This window comes from Calonectris borealis, chromosome 22 (genome assembly GCF_964195595.1).
Source record: "Calonectris borealis chromosome 22, bCalBor7.hap1.2, whole genome shotgun sequence".
Lineage (NCBI taxonomy): Eukaryota > Metazoa > Chordata > Aves > Procellariiformes > Procellariidae > Calonectris > Calonectris borealis.
The window spans coordinates 10,514,492-10,530,308 of NC_134333.1; the positions used below are offsets into that span (position 1 = coordinate 10,514,492).

General features: G+C 68.5%; 2 protein-coding genes across 4 annotated transcripts; both read right to left on the bottom strand.

Moving 5' to 3' along the window:
* Positions 1–120: 120 nt before the first annotated feature.
* Positions 121–8,097, bottom strand: PLEKHH3 (pleckstrin homology, MyTH4 and FERM domain containing H3). Of its 3 annotated transcripts, none has more exons than XM_075171708.1 (13): positions 7,859–8,096; positions 5,356–5,411; positions 4,594–4,682; positions 4,196–4,390; positions 3,837–3,994; positions 3,555–3,678; positions 3,066–3,363; positions 2,749–2,956; positions 2,390–2,517; positions 2,136–2,256; positions 1,593–2,042; positions 1,329–1,520; positions 291–1,240 (listed from the first exon to the last, which is right to left on the bottom strand). In XM_075171708.1, exons 1-13 carry the CDS (start codon positions 8,006–8,008, stop codon positions 1,058–1,060), a joined length of 2,352 nt encoding a protein of 783 aa, XP_075027809.1. In that variant the 5' UTR covers positions 8,009–8,096; the 3' UTR covers positions 291–1,057. The 3 variants fall into 3 exon arrangements, with proteins under 3 accessions (XP_075027807.1, XP_075027809.1, XP_075027808.1); XM_075171707.1 differs by having other exon boundaries at positions 299–1,240; positions 2,381–2,517; XM_075171706.1 differs by having other exon boundaries at positions 121–1,240; positions 1,329–2,042; positions 2,381–2,517; positions 7,859–8,097.
* A 2,862-nt stretch (positions 8,098–10,959) lies between these two features.
* Positions 10,960–12,978, bottom strand: CCR10 (C-C motif chemokine receptor 10). Its single transcript, XM_075171897.1, has 2 exons — positions 12,967–12,978; positions 10,960–12,042 (listed from the first exon to the last, which is right to left on the bottom strand). Exons 1-2 carry the CDS (start codon positions 12,976–12,978, stop codon positions 10,960–10,962), a joined length of 1,095 nt encoding a protein of 364 aa, XP_075027998.1.
* Positions 12,979–15,817: the final 2,839 nt, after the last annotated feature.

Here is a 15,817-nt window from a genome sequence, read left to right on the forward strand (position 1 = left end):
AGCAGCAGCTAAAAATACCCGCCTGCCATGGCAGCGCCTGGCTCCCACGCCCTCTGGCACCGGCCCTGCAGAGGTGCCCGCTGCTGGGGCAGTTCCCGCCGCCCGGGGCGGCCAGTGCCAGGGGGTGCCGGGGAGCTGGAAGCAGAGCCGGAGCGCTGCCTGCGCTGTTGATGAAATGCCAAAGGGTGCAGTGAGCAGCCCGGCTCCCGGCACTGACCAGAAGGACAGCGGTCCCTGCCCCCAAGGACATGCTGTGCTGCTCCTCCCCGCTGCCGCCGCCTGTCCCAGGCCCCGCTGCAGTTGCTGCCCCAGGGATCAGACCGTCCCTGCCTCCCACCACGGGCCCGAGCTCTGGGACAGGAGGCCCAGCCTTTCCTTTGTGCATTTATTTAGAAAAACAAACAAACAACCCCCCCTCCCCAGGACAGAACAGACAAACTTTACAGAGGCAACATTGAGGGGCCGAGCCCCAGCCGTACCAGCCACCACCCCACTGGCCACCCCTGCACCACGAGTCCCGCCACCGGGCCACTGTGAAGCGGCAGAGCCCGGCTACTCAGCCAGGAGGAGCCTGCTGGTCCCCGAGGCGGCTTGGCCAAAAGCCGCCTGCAGCTTTCCAGGAGGGATGGGTTCAGCGGATGGACAGCACAATGGCACAGCACCGCTGCCCAGCACCCCCTGCCGCGGGCAAAGCCCCTGGGGCAGCAAGAGCCAGGGTGCAGGCAGAGCTGCCAGGCAGCACAAGTGCTGGAGGCAAAGGCACCGGGGTACAGGGGACCAGGGGACGGGGACAGGCCTGGGGGCAGCGCAGGGGACCGCAGCACAGCAGCCCCACTGCCCTCCAGGGAAAGTGCTGGGAGACGTGGGGGGCGCGGGCGTCTCAAAATAAATTAAGGAAATAACCAGAAAGGCAACGGCGGCGTGGGGAGCACGAGCTCCCATCCCCCTGCTCCAGGGAGCAGCTGGGGATCAGCACAGACCTGCCGCTTGCTGCCAGGCCGGCTGCCCTCCCCGCGGCGTGTCGGGAGCACACTGCGTGGCTGTGCCAGGTGCCGGGCTAGCTGTGGAAGGAGCCCACTGGCGGCCGGTGCTGCCAGGGCCCAGCCGTGGGGCAGAGCCCCTGGGGCAGTGCAGTGGGGTCTGAGGCTGGGGGCCTGGTGGCCGGCTCCTGGGGCCGGGGCAGCCGCCGGGCGCCTGCAGAGGTGAGGTACGTGTTGAGGAGCTGGGCGATCTCATCCACCTGCAGTGCAGAGGGGACATGCTGGGTCAGCCCGGGGCGCCCGGCACCCTGCAGCCCCCGAGGGGAAGGAGGGATGGCTGCACCATACCTGGGAAGTCTCGAAGAGCAGGTCCCGGTCCTCCACGGAGAGGCGGAAGGTGCTGCTGTCGGAAGCACCGAAGGAGGAGATACGGCCATAGCAGAAGCTGTCCAAGGGCTCAGGCTCCCCCGGCTTGTAGAGCGAGACGGCCTTGGCCCCGATGCCCAGCCACAGCCGCTGGGGCCCAGCCCCCACTGGGCTCTGCAAGGAGAGGGGTGTCAGGGCTGCCCGCTGCCAGGGCTGCCCACTGCCCCTGCCCCACCGGGGCCTCACCGCACGCAGGTCGACGTCAAAGAGTGTGGAGCCGAAGCCAGGCCACTCCCGCACCAGCGCCACATAGGCGGCCATGGCCTCGGGCCGGCCCATGCCCTGCAGCAGCTTCCACTTCTCCACGATGGCGGCCATGGTGCTGGCCCCCTCCTCCCGCAGGCGGCCCCGCAGGCGCTGGTCCCGCTCCGCCCGCTGCTTGGCCAGCACCTGCCCCCAGAGCCCGCCGGCCAGCAGCCCCGCACGCAGTCGGGCCCCCCGGCACTTGGTGGGGGGCCGGCGGTGGGGGGGTGGCAGGCGGGCATGCAGCACGTGGGGTGGGAAGAGCTCCTCCAGGCGCGGGAAGGGGGCATGGGTGGAGAAGTCGCTGTTGAGGCTCTGCAGGCGCAGTGCCGCCAGGGTCTGCAGTGTCTCCTCTGACGTGGGCACGTAGCCCCGCAGCACCATCTCGTGCGCCTGCAGGAGGGCGGGGTGAGCCGGCACAGCATGGCCACCATGGCACAGCTACCCTGGCGTGGCACGGCACAGCCACCCCGGTATGGCTCTCACCTGCTCGAAAAGGAGGGCGAACTCCAGGCTGTCACGCGGGACATTGTCCGTGTCCAGGAAGCCGTAGTGCTTGAAGCAGAGCCGACACGGTGGGTCCTGCTCCCGCTCCTCCCCGGCCAGGCTGTGGCAGAAGGGACCAGCCCCATCAGCACAGGGGCAGGCGGGGGAAGGTGCCCCACACTGTCCCCTCCCGCCCATGGCCCCCCCAGCCCCTCTCCCCATAGGCAGCAGAGCGGGACATTTACTTTTCAAACCTGGTGAGGACGTCGGCCAGCAGCGTGGCGCTGCCCACGGGCTGCTCCCGCCGCCGGGACTGCTCGTAGAGCGCAAAGAGGTTGGGGCTCTGGGACAGCCCCAGGCGCGACACCAGCTCCCGGGCCACCTGGGGCGAGACAAAGGCAACCGACGGTGACTGCGCGTCCCTGGCCGCGGCGCTCAGGGCTGCAAAGGGACACAGACAGATTATGGCGGGCAAAGGCAGGCGGCCCCCGGCCCCTCTCCACCTGCAGCTCAGCTGGGAGAGACCCACAGGAGCCCCTCACCTCCCATGGCACCCAGCCCCACGTACCAAAATGTCCCAAGTCCCCAGCCCGGCACGGACACGGCCCCTCACCTCCTCGGCTGTGGTGTGGGAGCTGATGGCCACACTGCAGGCAGGCACTCCTGGGCAGTGCACGGTGCAGATCATCTCCTGCCGCCGCATTAGCACCAGGATCTCCTCCAGGGAGGGCACGCACTCCCGCCCCTTTGTCTTCCCCAGCGCCTCCCGGATGAAGCAGGCGTACTTGGCCATCTCAGAGGTGGGGAACCGGCTCTCCGTCCTGCAAGAGACACCAGGAGGGTCATGGCGGCACTTACATGATGGGGGCCCCTGGCACCCAGCGAGCTCCCTGCCTGCAGCTGGTGCCTGGCGGCTCCACTGACACTCGCCTGTCCAGGTGGAAGCGCAGGAAGCGCAGGACGGGTGGGGAGGGCAGGAAGGTGCAGCTCATGCAGGTGAGCAGCTGCCAGTAGTGCAGGTCGCCCTGCCCGCCTGGTGCCGGCGGCTCCGTGGTCTGCTTCACCAGCTGGCAGTAGATCTCATCCACCAGTGGCGGCAGGTCCAGGCAGGTCTGCAGGACGCCCTGCATCAGCGGCACCGGGTCCCGCTCCAACTCCAGCTGCTGTAGTGAGTTGAAGAGCTTCACGGCCTCATCGCGCAGCGTGGTGTAGCTGCGGGGGCCGGGGGCTGTGGGATGGCATGGAGGTTAACAGCCCCATGGGCTTCCCCAGGCCCCCCCCACCAGCAGCCAGGTGCCATACCCACACCCGGGGCCGGACAGAGCCCAGCCCAGTGCCTGCCCGCCCCGCCCCACCCAGCGCCCAGCCCCGCCATTGCTCCCGCCAGCCCGGGGCACAGGACCCATGCCTGCCCCTCACCACTTTGGTCCAGGCTGCCATAGGGGAAGGGCAGCAGGGGAGCGTAGAGGGGGCTGCTGGTGTAGCGCAGGATCGGATTGCAGCGGTAGATCTGCTCCAGGATGTCGGGGCTGCCGCAGTGCTCCTGGGAGGGCGAAGCGATGGCAGCAGCTGCAGAGGGGCTGCCTGGCCAAGTGCCTGGCACAGGCACCCACTGCTGCCCCAGGGCACGTGAGGTCCCAACCGTCCCTCCCGGCCCTGCCGACGGCTGCAGGCACGGGCAGCTCCGTGCCACAGGCTCACCTCAACATCGCGCATGAGCAGCTGGGTGGGTGTCTGGACGGGCGCTTTGCTGTCAATGACCTTCTGCACCGCACACACCCAGTGCACAGCCTCATTCAGGTGCTCCGTGTACAGGCGGTAGCAATGCTTCCTGCCAAACACCGTCACGCTCCAGTAGCCTGCGAGGGACAGACAGCTCACCCACTGCCCACCAGCGCTCTCGCCCCAAGAACCCCCACCCCAGCTGGGCCGGCTCGATGCTCCAGGGCTCGGCATAGCTCCTCCTGTGGGCGATGGAGGCCCCCCCAGGGCTAGGAGGGCAACGCAGGGCACGAGGGGCTGCGAAGGCGCAGCCCGACCAAGGGGTGCGGGCGCCTTACCTGTCTCCTTGTAGGTCTGCTTGTCTGGCCAGAGCACGGAGCAGAGGCTGGTGAGCACGAGGGAGCCCAGCCGCCGGGCCCCCTTCTCGTTGCTGCTGTAGTAGTCCAGGGAGTCGGGCGTCAGCACGAACCAGTACTTCCGAGGCCGGATCCAGGGGGTCTTCACGCCGCCCCGCACCTCCCGCTGCAGCCAGCCTGGGAAGGGGAAGCCTCAGCCTCTGCCACCGGCACCATCCGCCCCACCGGCTCTCCGGCGCAGGGCAGGGTCTGCCGGGCACCAGCCCAGCTGGTGCCCCTACCCTTCTGGGACGGGATCCAGCCACAGTCGGGGCACGATCCTGCCAGCCCCAGCTACTCTGGAGGCAGAGGCCCCTGTGCCCCAGCCCGGCTGTGCTCACCTTTCACAAGAGCATCGGGGTCATCCTCCACTGGCCCTGGGCCCTTCTCCACGATGAGGCTGCGCATCTCCTCTGCAACGAGCAGGGACCTGCGGAAGACACGGGGCTGAGCCCAGGTGCCCACAGGTGCCTCCCACGGCCCCCGAGCAGGGAGCCGGCCCTGGGGCTGGGGTGAGCTGGGTCCCGAGGGGCTCCAGGCACCCCACAACCCTGTGGTGGGAACGTGGCAGAGCCATCGGGTGCAGATGACCCTGGCTAAAAATAAGCTGTTTGCAGTCGCGGCCCTGCCAAGGAATTCGGAAAATGAACAACCAGGAAGGAATGTTGGCAGCGGTGTCGGCCCTGGGAGGACGAGGAGCGAGCAGGCCCCTGTGGCCCGGCACCCCCTCTCCCCAGGCACACATCGCCCCAGGACATGGCCTCCACTGGTGGACATGGCCCGGCAGAGCCTCCTGGCACAGGAGGACCCACGGACGGTCCCTGTCAGCTAAGGGGCAATCAAGCCATCCAGCATGGCAGAGGGATGGAGATGTGCCCAAGGATGCACCAGGGATGGGGATGGAGTGCAGCAGTCCTGGCTCTGCCATCCTCTGCTCTAGCCAATAGACCGGCACAGCATGGTGCTGGCCCCATGGGCAGGATGGTACGGCACACACCGGCACCAGTGCATCCTCCCACGGCGTGCCAGGCCCCCAGCTCCCACAGCACCACGCGAGGGACGCAACGGGATGCCCGGTGGGCTAGAGGCAGGGGGTCACTCACCTCTCCGAGCCGCTGCTGCTGCGGGTGGGCTGGCTCAGGCTCACCTCCAGGGACCCCTAGGGAGGAAGAAGACGTCTCAGCCCCACGGTCACTATCTGGCACCCCCGAACATCCCCCGATGACTGCTCGCCTCCTTGCTAGCCCAGCTCTGGGCCCAGTGGGACAGGCTTGTGTTCTGCTGCCATGGGGCAGGGAGCCCCGGTGCCCCCCATGGCGGCGGCAGGAGCCAGGGCTGCAGCTGGGGCACCCCGGGGGTGTGGGGGCAGCCGCCAGGCACGCTGGCCGCGTATCCTCGGCTGACCCGGCAGGCTGAATACCGTGCAGAATTGCACAAGGTCAGTGCTGAGTAATACGCTTACGGCACAAAGTCCCATTGTAATGGGGCCTCTGACTTCCTGCCTGCGGCAGTGGGACGCGGCGCAGGGAAGTCCCTGGCCCCGCAGCGGGATGGGGGCCGGTTCCTCCTCGCGCAGCACAACTTGACGTGGACAGTGCCACTCACATGATGACCCCAGCACACGTGCTGGGACACGAGGCATGGCCCAGGCACAGGCAGGCACTGGGTTGGGCGGGGCACCCCAGCAGAGCTGGGTGCAGGGATGCAGCGGCGCCGGTGGATGCTGTCCTGGGAGATGCGCGGGTGCTCCTGCCAGCTGCAGCCCAACAGGGCAGCCGGAAGCGCAACAGGTCAGAGCGCACCACGAAATGCCAAGAAAAAGAGACGGCTGCTAAAAATAGCGGTGGGGATAGGGGAGCCGCTGCAGGTACGGCTGTGCCGCAGGGCAGGGCCGGGCACCGCTGACCCGTGGCATTAAAGGCACCTGTCGCACAACGCCGGTGCCCATGCACAGGGCCAGCTCCTCCAGCAACTGTCCCACTGCCGAGACTGCTGCGGGGAGGGCTCCACGTGCTCCCACATGGCTGTGGGCATGGAGACGGTCCCCAGCTCCTCGGCCACGGCCCGCGGGAGGAGGAGACAACAATGGTGGCCGGCTCCTTCTCAGAGATATAAATAAATGGGAGAGGAGCCGTGGCGGCAGGGCCGGGGCAGCTGCTCCCACGCTCCCAGGAAGGGGCGGCCGGTGCTGCGGGTTTCCGAGGATCCCCCGGCCACTGCAAAGGACTCCCTGGGGAGCTGGCGTCACAGCCGCCCACGCCAGCCCAGACCTTCGGAGCCTGCATGGCCCATGGGACGCGGGAAGCCCAAAACCAGCTCCTGCCATTGCTGTTGCCGTGTCCTTGGCACTGCCACCAGTGCCTGGAGGGCCCAGCTCCAGCCCTGCCACTGTCCCTGCTGCCTGCCATCCCGCGGGGCTGGCACCGCTGAGTAAGGGGACCCGTTGCCAGGGGACGGCTGGTAGGGGGGGCTCAGGGCTACCCCCAGCCCTGCGCAGCCAGGGCAGCCCAGCAGCAGGAGGGCCATGCTGCAGACCCCGTGGCGGGCAGGGGGAGAGGGGCCGCAGCAAGCAGGACTGGGCTGTCACCACCTCCCGTGTCCCCTCTGGGCAGTGATGTGGCCCCACAGCTCTGGGTGCAGGAGGCAGCCAGGACGGGCAGGAGGAACCCCTGGAAGCTGGGGTTCCCCCCGCCGCCCCACACTATCAGCCGTCCCTCACGCAGCCCGGCCAGAGGAAGCGCCGGTTTCCGCCGCTCTCCTTCCCTAAACAGAGGAAGCAGCCGGAGCGGGGAGAACCAGGCCTGCTCCCCGCACCTGGCACATGCTCCCGGGGCGCCGTGTGCTGGGAGCAGCCCCGGCCTGCTCTGGCACGTCTGTGCGGAGCCACGGCCTGTCCCAAGGAACCCGTCCCACGGGGACCCTCCGCACCCTGGGCAACCTGACCGCGGCAGTGGCACAGGGCAGGTACGGCCCCGGTGCGGGATCCGGCACCGCCAGCCCCACGCTCCTGCCCCAAGGAGCAGGCAAGGGCAGGGCAGCGCGGGCAGGGCAGCACCCAGCTCCACGGGCGGCTCCGCTGCCCAGCCGGCCTGGCAGCGCCCCGGCTTCGGCTGCACTCCAGCAGCACCCGACGGGCGCCCGGGCCCCGCCGCCGCGGCACCAGCAAGGGCCTCGCGCCGGGAGCTCCACGGCGGGATCCAGCCGGCAGCGGCCCCCGCAACCCTCGGCTCTGCCCCGCGGGCTCCGGGACCCCCAGCGCCCGGCCGGAGGCTGCCCCGGGGCAGCGGCTCCCCCGCACCCGCCGGGCCGACCCCCCTCCGTGCCCCATGGGGCCCCCCGGCCGGCGGCGGGGACGCGCCAAGGGCAGCCCGGGCGGCGGGACCGGCGGGGACGTGCCCGGGCAGGCGGCGGCCGCGCTCGCCGGGGCGGCGGGGGCCGGAAGGGCGCCGAGGCAGCGCCGCCGAGCGCGGGGGCCGGTGCCGGACAGCCGCGCCGAGCCGGGCAGAGCCGGGCGCCGCGGGCGGGAGGAGCCGCGCACCGCCGGTCCCGCCGCGCCGTGCCCAGCCGTGGCTCCGGTGCCCGTCCCGGCGCCAGTACCGGGCCCACCTGGTCTCCCTGGGCGCGGAGCTCGAAGGACGCCTCCTCCTCCTCGGCCTCGCCATCCGCCTCCCGGTCCGTCTCGCCGTAGTCCCGCCGCAGCAGCGTGAAGCCCTGCCGGCAGCACAGCAGCCACCACAGCCCGCCCGGGAACGGCATCGCCCCGCCGGCACCGGACGGGTCGCGACGGGACCGGGACGGGACCAGCCCGCCGCCCGCCCGCGCCGCGCACCGGCCGCCGCCGCCGGTCCCGGCCCCGCCGCCGCCGCCGCCCCGGGCGGGCCGGGCCGGGCGCGTCACTGGCCCCCGCCAATCGCCGCGCGCGGCCCGGGGCGGAGCCAGCGCGGCCCGGGGCGGTGGGGCCGCCGCTTGCGTCATCTGCCGGGCGGGGCCGCGCGCGCCGAATGGGGGGAGCTCCGGGGCTGCCGCACGGCCGGGCTGCGGCAGGGCCAGTGCTGCCGGAGCCACCGCCGGCATGGTGCACCGGGCACCTCCTGCACCCGGCGTGGACACCGGCACCGGGCAAGGCCCAGTGCCAGGCGGAGCGCGCTGGTTCCGGCAGCCCCGGGGTTTCACTGGCCGCGGCGTTGAGCTGCCCCGCGGCACCGGCGCCACGTGCTGCCCCAGCCCCTCCGTGCCGCAGCACCAACGCCCATACCGGGAAGGCGGCTCAGCCCGGTGCGGTGCTGAGCTGTGTGCCGGCGGGCAGCACCACGGGCTGCTGGCGCAGGCAGGGCTCCGCGTGCAGGAGCGCACCATGCTCAGGCAGGCCTGGACTGCCGGCCCTCATGGCGCCTTCCCATGAAAGGAGCTGGGGCTCGTGGCCGGGCCACACCCGGTGCCACAGCGAAGTGGTGCACCTCAGCTCGGCCCTGGGCCCTGCCTGGCGGCAGAGGGTCTGTGGCACCCTCGAGCCATGGGTGCCATGTCAGCACCCGGGCCCTGGCCCCTCTCTCAGAGCCCCAGAAGGGGTTAAGCACATCAGTTGCGGCTCTGGCTTTGCTACAGCTGTTGGGTCAACACCGTCTCTGGGAGCCCGTGGTGCTGGGATGCGCACGCAGGAAGCGCCAGCTGCCAGCTCTCCTCCCACGCAGCCAGCACTGGGCCTGTGCCGGGGGCTGAGCCCTGGTGTGGGGCTGGCAGGGCAGCCGGGGCACTGGGGCAGAGCCCGCCAGCCATGGTGGGGGACAGAACCAGTGTGCAGCCGGGCGGTGCGGGGAGACGGTGGCACGGCTGTGGGACAGCCCTGGGCACAGCTGTGGGGCCAGTGGAGGAAGGGAGCGGGGCTGCCTGATGCCACAGGCTGGGCCGGGAGCGGGGACAGCTGTGCTGCTGGACCAGGTACTACCCAAATCTGGCCTTTGCTTCCTGCCAGCGGCAGGGTCAGCACAGCGGGGAAGAGGGTGGCAGGAGACAGGGGCTCATCACCCCAGCTCTGAGGCTGCTGTGCGGGTATGCAGCTGTGGCCACTGAGTCAGCAGTAATTGCGTTTCCGGCCCAGCAGTAGCTGAAGGGTCCAGGATGGCTTCTCCCAGTCGGAGCACTGGGATAATCCCGAGCAGGAGCCTGGGGGCGAGCGGGAAGCGGCCTCCAGCCCTGACAGGACTGGGAGGTGCTTCCCTGCACGCCCGGCTACGCTGCGGAGACCACACGAGCGGCTGCACCAGAGCCAGGCCCTGTCCGGCTCCCAGCACCCCGGAGCCCTTCTTCAGCTGGGCCCAGTGCGTGGGGGCTGCCGCACGGCCCCCAGCGTTGACGGTCCATGGCTCTGTGCCACTCAGCACGGTGCCAGCCCTGTGGGGGTGAGGGTTTCTGGGCCGTGCCAGCCCCAGCCGCGGTGCCCTGGTCCCCTGGGAGGTGGGAGCCGCTGGGCCAGGATGTGCCAGGGCAGAGGAGCTCATGGGGGAAGTGCGGAGGGGAGAGGAAAGTTCCTCTGGCCCCTCTGGCTCCCCGCCCCGGGAGGGGGTTTCCAGCCGGACCCAGGACAGGTTTTTCAGGAGGGGGCCTGCTGTTGCCAGCCCGGGGACTGCCAGCCCCTCCGACACCCTGCCCGTGGGGGACGGTGGCGTAGGCTCTGCTGCTGCCTCGGCGAGGGGGTGACCCCCGCTTCTGCCCTCAGCCCCCAGCTGCCCCCTCCGACTGCCCGGGCCGGACATGCCCCCACCCCGCCCCGGAGCCGCCGTGGAGCCGGTGCCGGTCCCTGGGCCGTCGCCCTCCGCACTCCCCCGCGGAGGCCCCGCTCCCCGGCCCGGTCCCTCCGTCCCCAGCCTGTCCCCGCCCGCTCCCCGGCTGCCGGAGCCCCGGCTGGGCGCCCGCCCCGTGTCCGGGGGAGCCCAGGCAGGGGACCGCGGGGACAGGCAGGGCACAGGCAGCGGACGGCAGGAAGCGCGAGGTTCTGCTGCCGCCTGCAGGCAACCCCCGGCCAGCGCCGGTGGGCACGGGCGGGCGCGGGGCCGCCCGCCGTCCTCCCGCTCCCTGCACTCCGCTCCCCCGCCCCGGCCCAGCAAACCCCCCGGCAGCACCGGCCCGTCCCCCCTGGGGCAGCCCCGGCCCGCACGAAGACGGCGCTCGCCCAGCGGCCCTCGACCGGGGTTTATTGTGAGGGTGGGAACCAGCCGCCTGCCCGGGCCTTGCTGTATGCATCCACCGTCCCGAGCTCACCGGCACTGCACAGCCCCCCGCAGCATGCGTGACATTGCACCATCCCCCTGGCGCACGCGTGACATTGCATGGTCCCCTGGAGCACACGTGACATTGCACAACCTTCCACATCACGCATGACATTGCACGGTTCCCCCCAGAGCACGCATGACATCACACTGTCCCCCCAGAGCACTCGTGCCATTGCACAGCACCCCCAGAGCACACGTGACATTGCAGCGGCGTGCTGGGCAGCAGAGGCACTTGCAGGGCATGCGGGTGCTGTGGGGCTGCTCTTCCCTCTGCCCACACGTGTGCGGGCACCATGGGGGTTTCCGGTGCTGCCCCTGCCAGGCCGCTCTGCCAGGGCCCGGGGCAGGTCCATGCATGAACAAGGCTCTCCCCGGGGAGCCGCGGAGTGGCCAAGCCCCGGGGTGCCGGTCCCTGCTCCGGCTGTGGGCACTGTGTCCCTACACCACATCCTGGCAGGTGGACAACGATGTCCGTTGGCGGGGACCGGGGCAGCTGGGGCAGCGTGGCTCGAGGGGCCCCACGCAGCCGGCATCGCTGGCCAGCAGCCACAGCTCCCGGCGGAAGCGCTGGCCCAGGAAGGCGTAGAGCAGGGGGTTGAGGCAGCAGCGCAGGTATGCCAGCCCACCAGTGACCAGCAATGCCAGGTCTTTGCGGCGGCTCTGCGCACAGCTCACCTCCCAGCTGGCCAGCAGCTCAGCCGCGTCCAGCAGCACCATCAGGCTGTGGGGCAGCTGCAGGGCCACAAACACCAGCACAAGGGCCAGCAGCACTCGCAGTGCCCGGTGGGGCTGGGCGCCACGGGCTGCCAGCAGTGTCCGGGCCACAGCTGCGTAGCAGCTCACCATCACCAGGAAGGGCACCGCGAAGCCCAGCACGACCTGCACCAGGTTGGTGGCCCCCTGGGCTGCCCGTGAGACCGCGTGGGGGAAGACAACGCGGCAGAGCTGGAGGTCCTGGTGCTGCTCGGCTCGACTGTAGATGAACTGGGGCAGCGCCAGCAGCGTGGCCAGCAGCCAGGCCAGCCCCACCGTCAGCCAACCGTGGCGGCGAGCCCGTGGGCGCAGGCGGCAGGCGGCCGGCACCTGCACGATGGCCACGTAGCGGTCCACGCTGATGCAGGTGAGGAAGAGGAAGCCACTGTAGAAGTTGAGGGCGTAGAGGCCCTGCAGTGCCTTGCAGGCGGCTGTCCCCGGGGACCAGCCCTGCAGCGTGTCGGTGATGGCGAAGGGCAGCGTCAGGAGCAGCAGGAGGTCGGACAGGGCGAGGTGCAGGAGGCAGACATCGGTGATGCTGTGTGCCCGGCGGTAGCGGGTGTGCGTGAGCAGCACCAGCCCGTTCCCCACCGTGCCCAGCAGCGAGAGCAGCAGGTAAACGGCAGGCTGGTAGGTGCGGGCGAAGCCCTGCACCGCCTGCTTCTCACAGAGCTCGGGCAGCATGCTGTCCTCCCACGAGTACCCATCCTCCCAGGGGTAGAAGTCAGTGGTGGCGGTCGGCTCCATCGAGGCAGGGTTGGGGGTTGCCTGTGCAAAGGGAGGCTGAGCGAGGGGTGCTCAGAGGCGGTGGCCCGGCCACAGTGTGCACTGCACCGCGTCCAGGGCAGCCCTCCTCCACCCAGCCCAGCCGCAGCCCCCGGCCCCGCGATCAGGGTGGTTTCCATCTCACACCCACCCCGAGGCAGCGGGAGGTTCGCTGCGCTCAGTCATTGCGAGAGCGACCGCACATTTCCCGAGCTGGTGGGAAGACGTGACCCCGGCCACGGTGTCCCCAGCACAGCACCACGTCCCACAAACTAACCGTGCACCTGACGCGGGGGAGCTGCTCCTGATGTCCCCTGGGGCTCAGCATCCAGCCCGGTGCCCCGTGCAGCCGGGCCTCGGACTCCATGCCGGCATCCTCAGGTGCCCAAAGCACCCACCCACCCATGCGCTACCCTGGGGACTCCAGTGCCGGCACAGCCTCACACTGCCCAGTCCTGCTCCCAGCCAGGGAGGTCCCAGCGCATCCCACTGCTTTGCACAGGTTGCAGGCAGCTGTGCACAGTGCTCCCAGCTCCCAGCCTCTCAGCCCTGCTCCGGGGTGGAGGGACAGCGCTGCAGCCTGGCACTGGACAGCCAGGACCCCATTGCCAGAGGTCAGGATCCGGCATGTCTCTGACTCGGAGCAGCCTCACAATGGCAGTTTCGCTCTGGCTCCCATCAGCGAGGCCAGGTAGATGGGCCTGATCCCCCACCCGCTCCACGGCTGCAGGTGGGATCTGAACCCAGCGCCAGGGCAGGTTGACGCCCCAGCAGCTCCCCCAGCCCCTTCCCTGCGTTCCCTGGGGCTTTGCCTTTCAGCCCAAACCCACACAGCTCACATGAGAACCATTTAAAAGCAACAAGAAAAGAAAACATGGGGGGTCCCCACCCGGCCCCCAGCGATCCCCTCGCCCCATGGCCCCTCACCTGCTCCTGCATTGCGCAGCGGGACCTTTCCCCCTGGCCAGCGGGTCTGGAGCCCTCTGCGTCTCAGCGCTTTGCAATCTGTGGTTTGACCACGTGCCACTCCCGATACCGAGAGCAGTGCAGAGCACAAGCCCAGCCCCGGGGGAGGAAGGCGAGGAGGCAGATGTGACCCTACTTCGGAGCCCGTTCTGCATCTTTTACTTTGTGGCTTGCATCTGCACGCTGGGGACAGAAATAGCAGCTCTGCTCAGTCCCTGTCATGCAGGGCTGGGGAACAAGCCTGGAAGCACCCGGCACGGGGAGAAGGGTCTGGCCAAGGGCACCCAGAGCATGCAGGAGACCCCAGCCCACGCCGGGGCTGTTTGCAGTTCCTGCCCTGCGGCAGGGGCTGCCTCTGCAGGGCTGGAGGGGAGGCTGGAGGGAGTGGGGCCAAGGAGAGGAGCGTGGGCTGCTGTGGGGTGGTGTTGAGCCGGGCCCAGGCAGGACACTGGTCCGATGGGACCAGCAGAGCCGCATCCGGTCCAGGAATGGCTCGTCCTGATGGGAAATGTGGCGGTTCCAGGAACTGGAGTGGTCACTGGTGCAGGGTGTTCCCCTCGCCCAGGGGTCCCAGCCCTGCCCTGCACCCTCATGCCCCTGTGCCCCTGCACCCCCATGCCCCTGCACCCCCTCACCCCCACACCCCCATGCCCTGGTGCCCCTGTGCCCCCGTGGCACTGGACAGCCGTGTTGCTTGTTGTTGATAACAAAATTCCCAACTCCTCGTTAAGGGGCAGATTAGTTCCTGTGGGACAGAGGCCCCACTTTCCTCTCCCCAGGGGGGAGCAAATTGATTCCCGGCTTTAATGGACTTTCTGCCGTTTGCCGCAGTAATCCCTCAATCCCCCCTTCTCCTCACTACAGCCGTCTTTGCCGTGGCTTATCCCAGCTCTGCCCTCGGCCCTCCTGCTGCCTCCAGCCAGGCGCGGGGAGTGGGCAGGGTCCTTGCCCGCCCCGGGAGCTCACTGCCGGCACCCGCAGTGCAGCAGGGCCATGGAGCTGCTGCGCCCTTACTGAAGAATGGCTGGGCTGCCGGGGTGTCCCCAGAGCTCTTTGCTGGGGGGTCTTGCTCAGGTCACTGGTCGAGAGGGTCCCTTGGGAGACAGTCCTGAAGGGCAAAGGGGTCCAGGATGGCTGGACGTTCTTCAGGAAGGAAGTCTTAAAGGCGCAGGAGCGGGCTGTCCCCATGTGCCGCAAGAACGGGCGCGGAAGGCGACCAGCCTGGCTGAACAGGGAGCTCTGGCTGGGACTCAGGGAAAAAAGGAGAGTTTATCACTTGTGGAAGAAGGGTCAGGCAACTCAGGAAGAGTACAGGGATCTCGTTAGGTCATGCAGAGAGGAAATTAGAAAGGCAAAAGCCCGGCTAGAACTCAACCTGGCCACTGTCGTGACAGACAACAAAAAATGCTTTTATAGGTATGTTAATGACAAAAGGAGAGCCAAGGAGAATCTCCATCCTCTATTGGATGCGGGGGGGAACGTTGCCACCAAGGATGAGGAAAAGGCTGAGGTACTCAACGCCGCCTTTGTCTCAGTCTTTAGTAGTCAGAGTGGTTATCCTCAGGGTACTCAGCCCCCTGAGCTGGAAGACAGGGACGGCAAGCAGGATAAACCCCCCATAATTCATGAGGAAGAAGTTAATGACCTGCTACGCCACCTGGACGCTCACAAGTCCATGGGGCCGGATGGGATCCACCCGAGGGTACTGAGAGAGCTGGCGGAGGAGCTTGCCAAGCCGCTCTCCATCATTTACCAGCAGTCCTGGTTAACTGGGGAAGTCCCAGACGACTGGAGGCTCGCCAATGTGACGCCGATCTATAAGAAGGGCCGGAAGGAGGATCCGGGGAACTACAGGCCGGTCAGCCTGACCTCGGTGCCGGGGAAGATCATGGAGCGGTTGGTTTTGAGGGTGCTCACGAGCCATGTCCGGGACAACCAGGGGATCAGGCCCAGCCAGCACGGGTTCATGGAAGGCAGGTCCTGTTTGACCAACCTGATCTCCTTCTATGACCAGGTGACCCGCCTAGTGGATGAGGGAGAGGCTGTGGATGGGGTCTACCTGGACTTCAGTAAAGCCTTTGACACTGTCTCCCACAGCATTCTCCTAGAGAAGCTGGCGGCTCACAGCTTAGACAGGTGCACTCTTTGCTGGGTAAAAAACTGGATGGACGGCAGAGCCCAGAGAGTTGTGGTGAATGGAGTTAAATCCAGTTGGCGGCCGGTCACGAGCGGTGTTCCCCGGGGCTCAGTACTGGGGCTGGTCCTGTTCAATATCTTCATCAATGATCTGGACGAGGGGATCGAGTGCTCCCTCAGTAAGTTTGCAGACGACACCAAGTTGGGTGGGAGTGTTGATCTGCTCGAGGGTAGGAAGGCTCTGCAGAGGGACCTGGACAGGTTGGATCAATGGGCCGAGGCCAATTGTATGAGGTTCAACAAGGCCAAGTGCCGGGTCCTGCACTTGGGCCACAACAACCCCAGGCAACGCTACAGGCTTGGGGAAGAGTGGCTGGAAAGCTGCCCGGAGGAAAAGGACCTGGGGGTGCTGATTGACAGCCGGCTGAACATGAGCCGGCAGTGTGCCCAGGTGGCCAAGAAGGCCAACGGCATCCTGGCCTGTATCAGAAATAGTGTGGCCAGCAGGAGCAGGGAGGTGATCGTGCCCCTGCACTGGGCACTGGTGAGGCCGCACCTCGAATCCTGTGTTCAGTTTTGGGCCCTTCACTACAAGAAGGACATGGAGGTGCTGGAGCGTGTCCAGAGGAGGGCAACGAAGCTGGTGAAGGGCCTGGAGCACAAGTCTTATGAGGAG

Coding starts and splice junctions, on each gene's coding strand:
- PLEKHH3 (XM_075171706.1), bottom strand. CDS start 8,008: ATGCCGTTCCCGGGCGGGCTGTGGTGGCTGCTGTGCTGCCGGCAGGGC. Junction 3,679..3,836: donor TGCTCATGCGCGATGTTGAG/GTGAGCCTGTGG, acceptor TCGCCCTCCCAG/GAGCACTGCGGCAGCCCCGA. Junction 2,043..2,135: donor TCGCCCTCCTTTTCGAGCAG/GTGAGAGCCATA, acceptor GCCCTCCTGCAG/GCGCACGAGATGGTGCTGCG.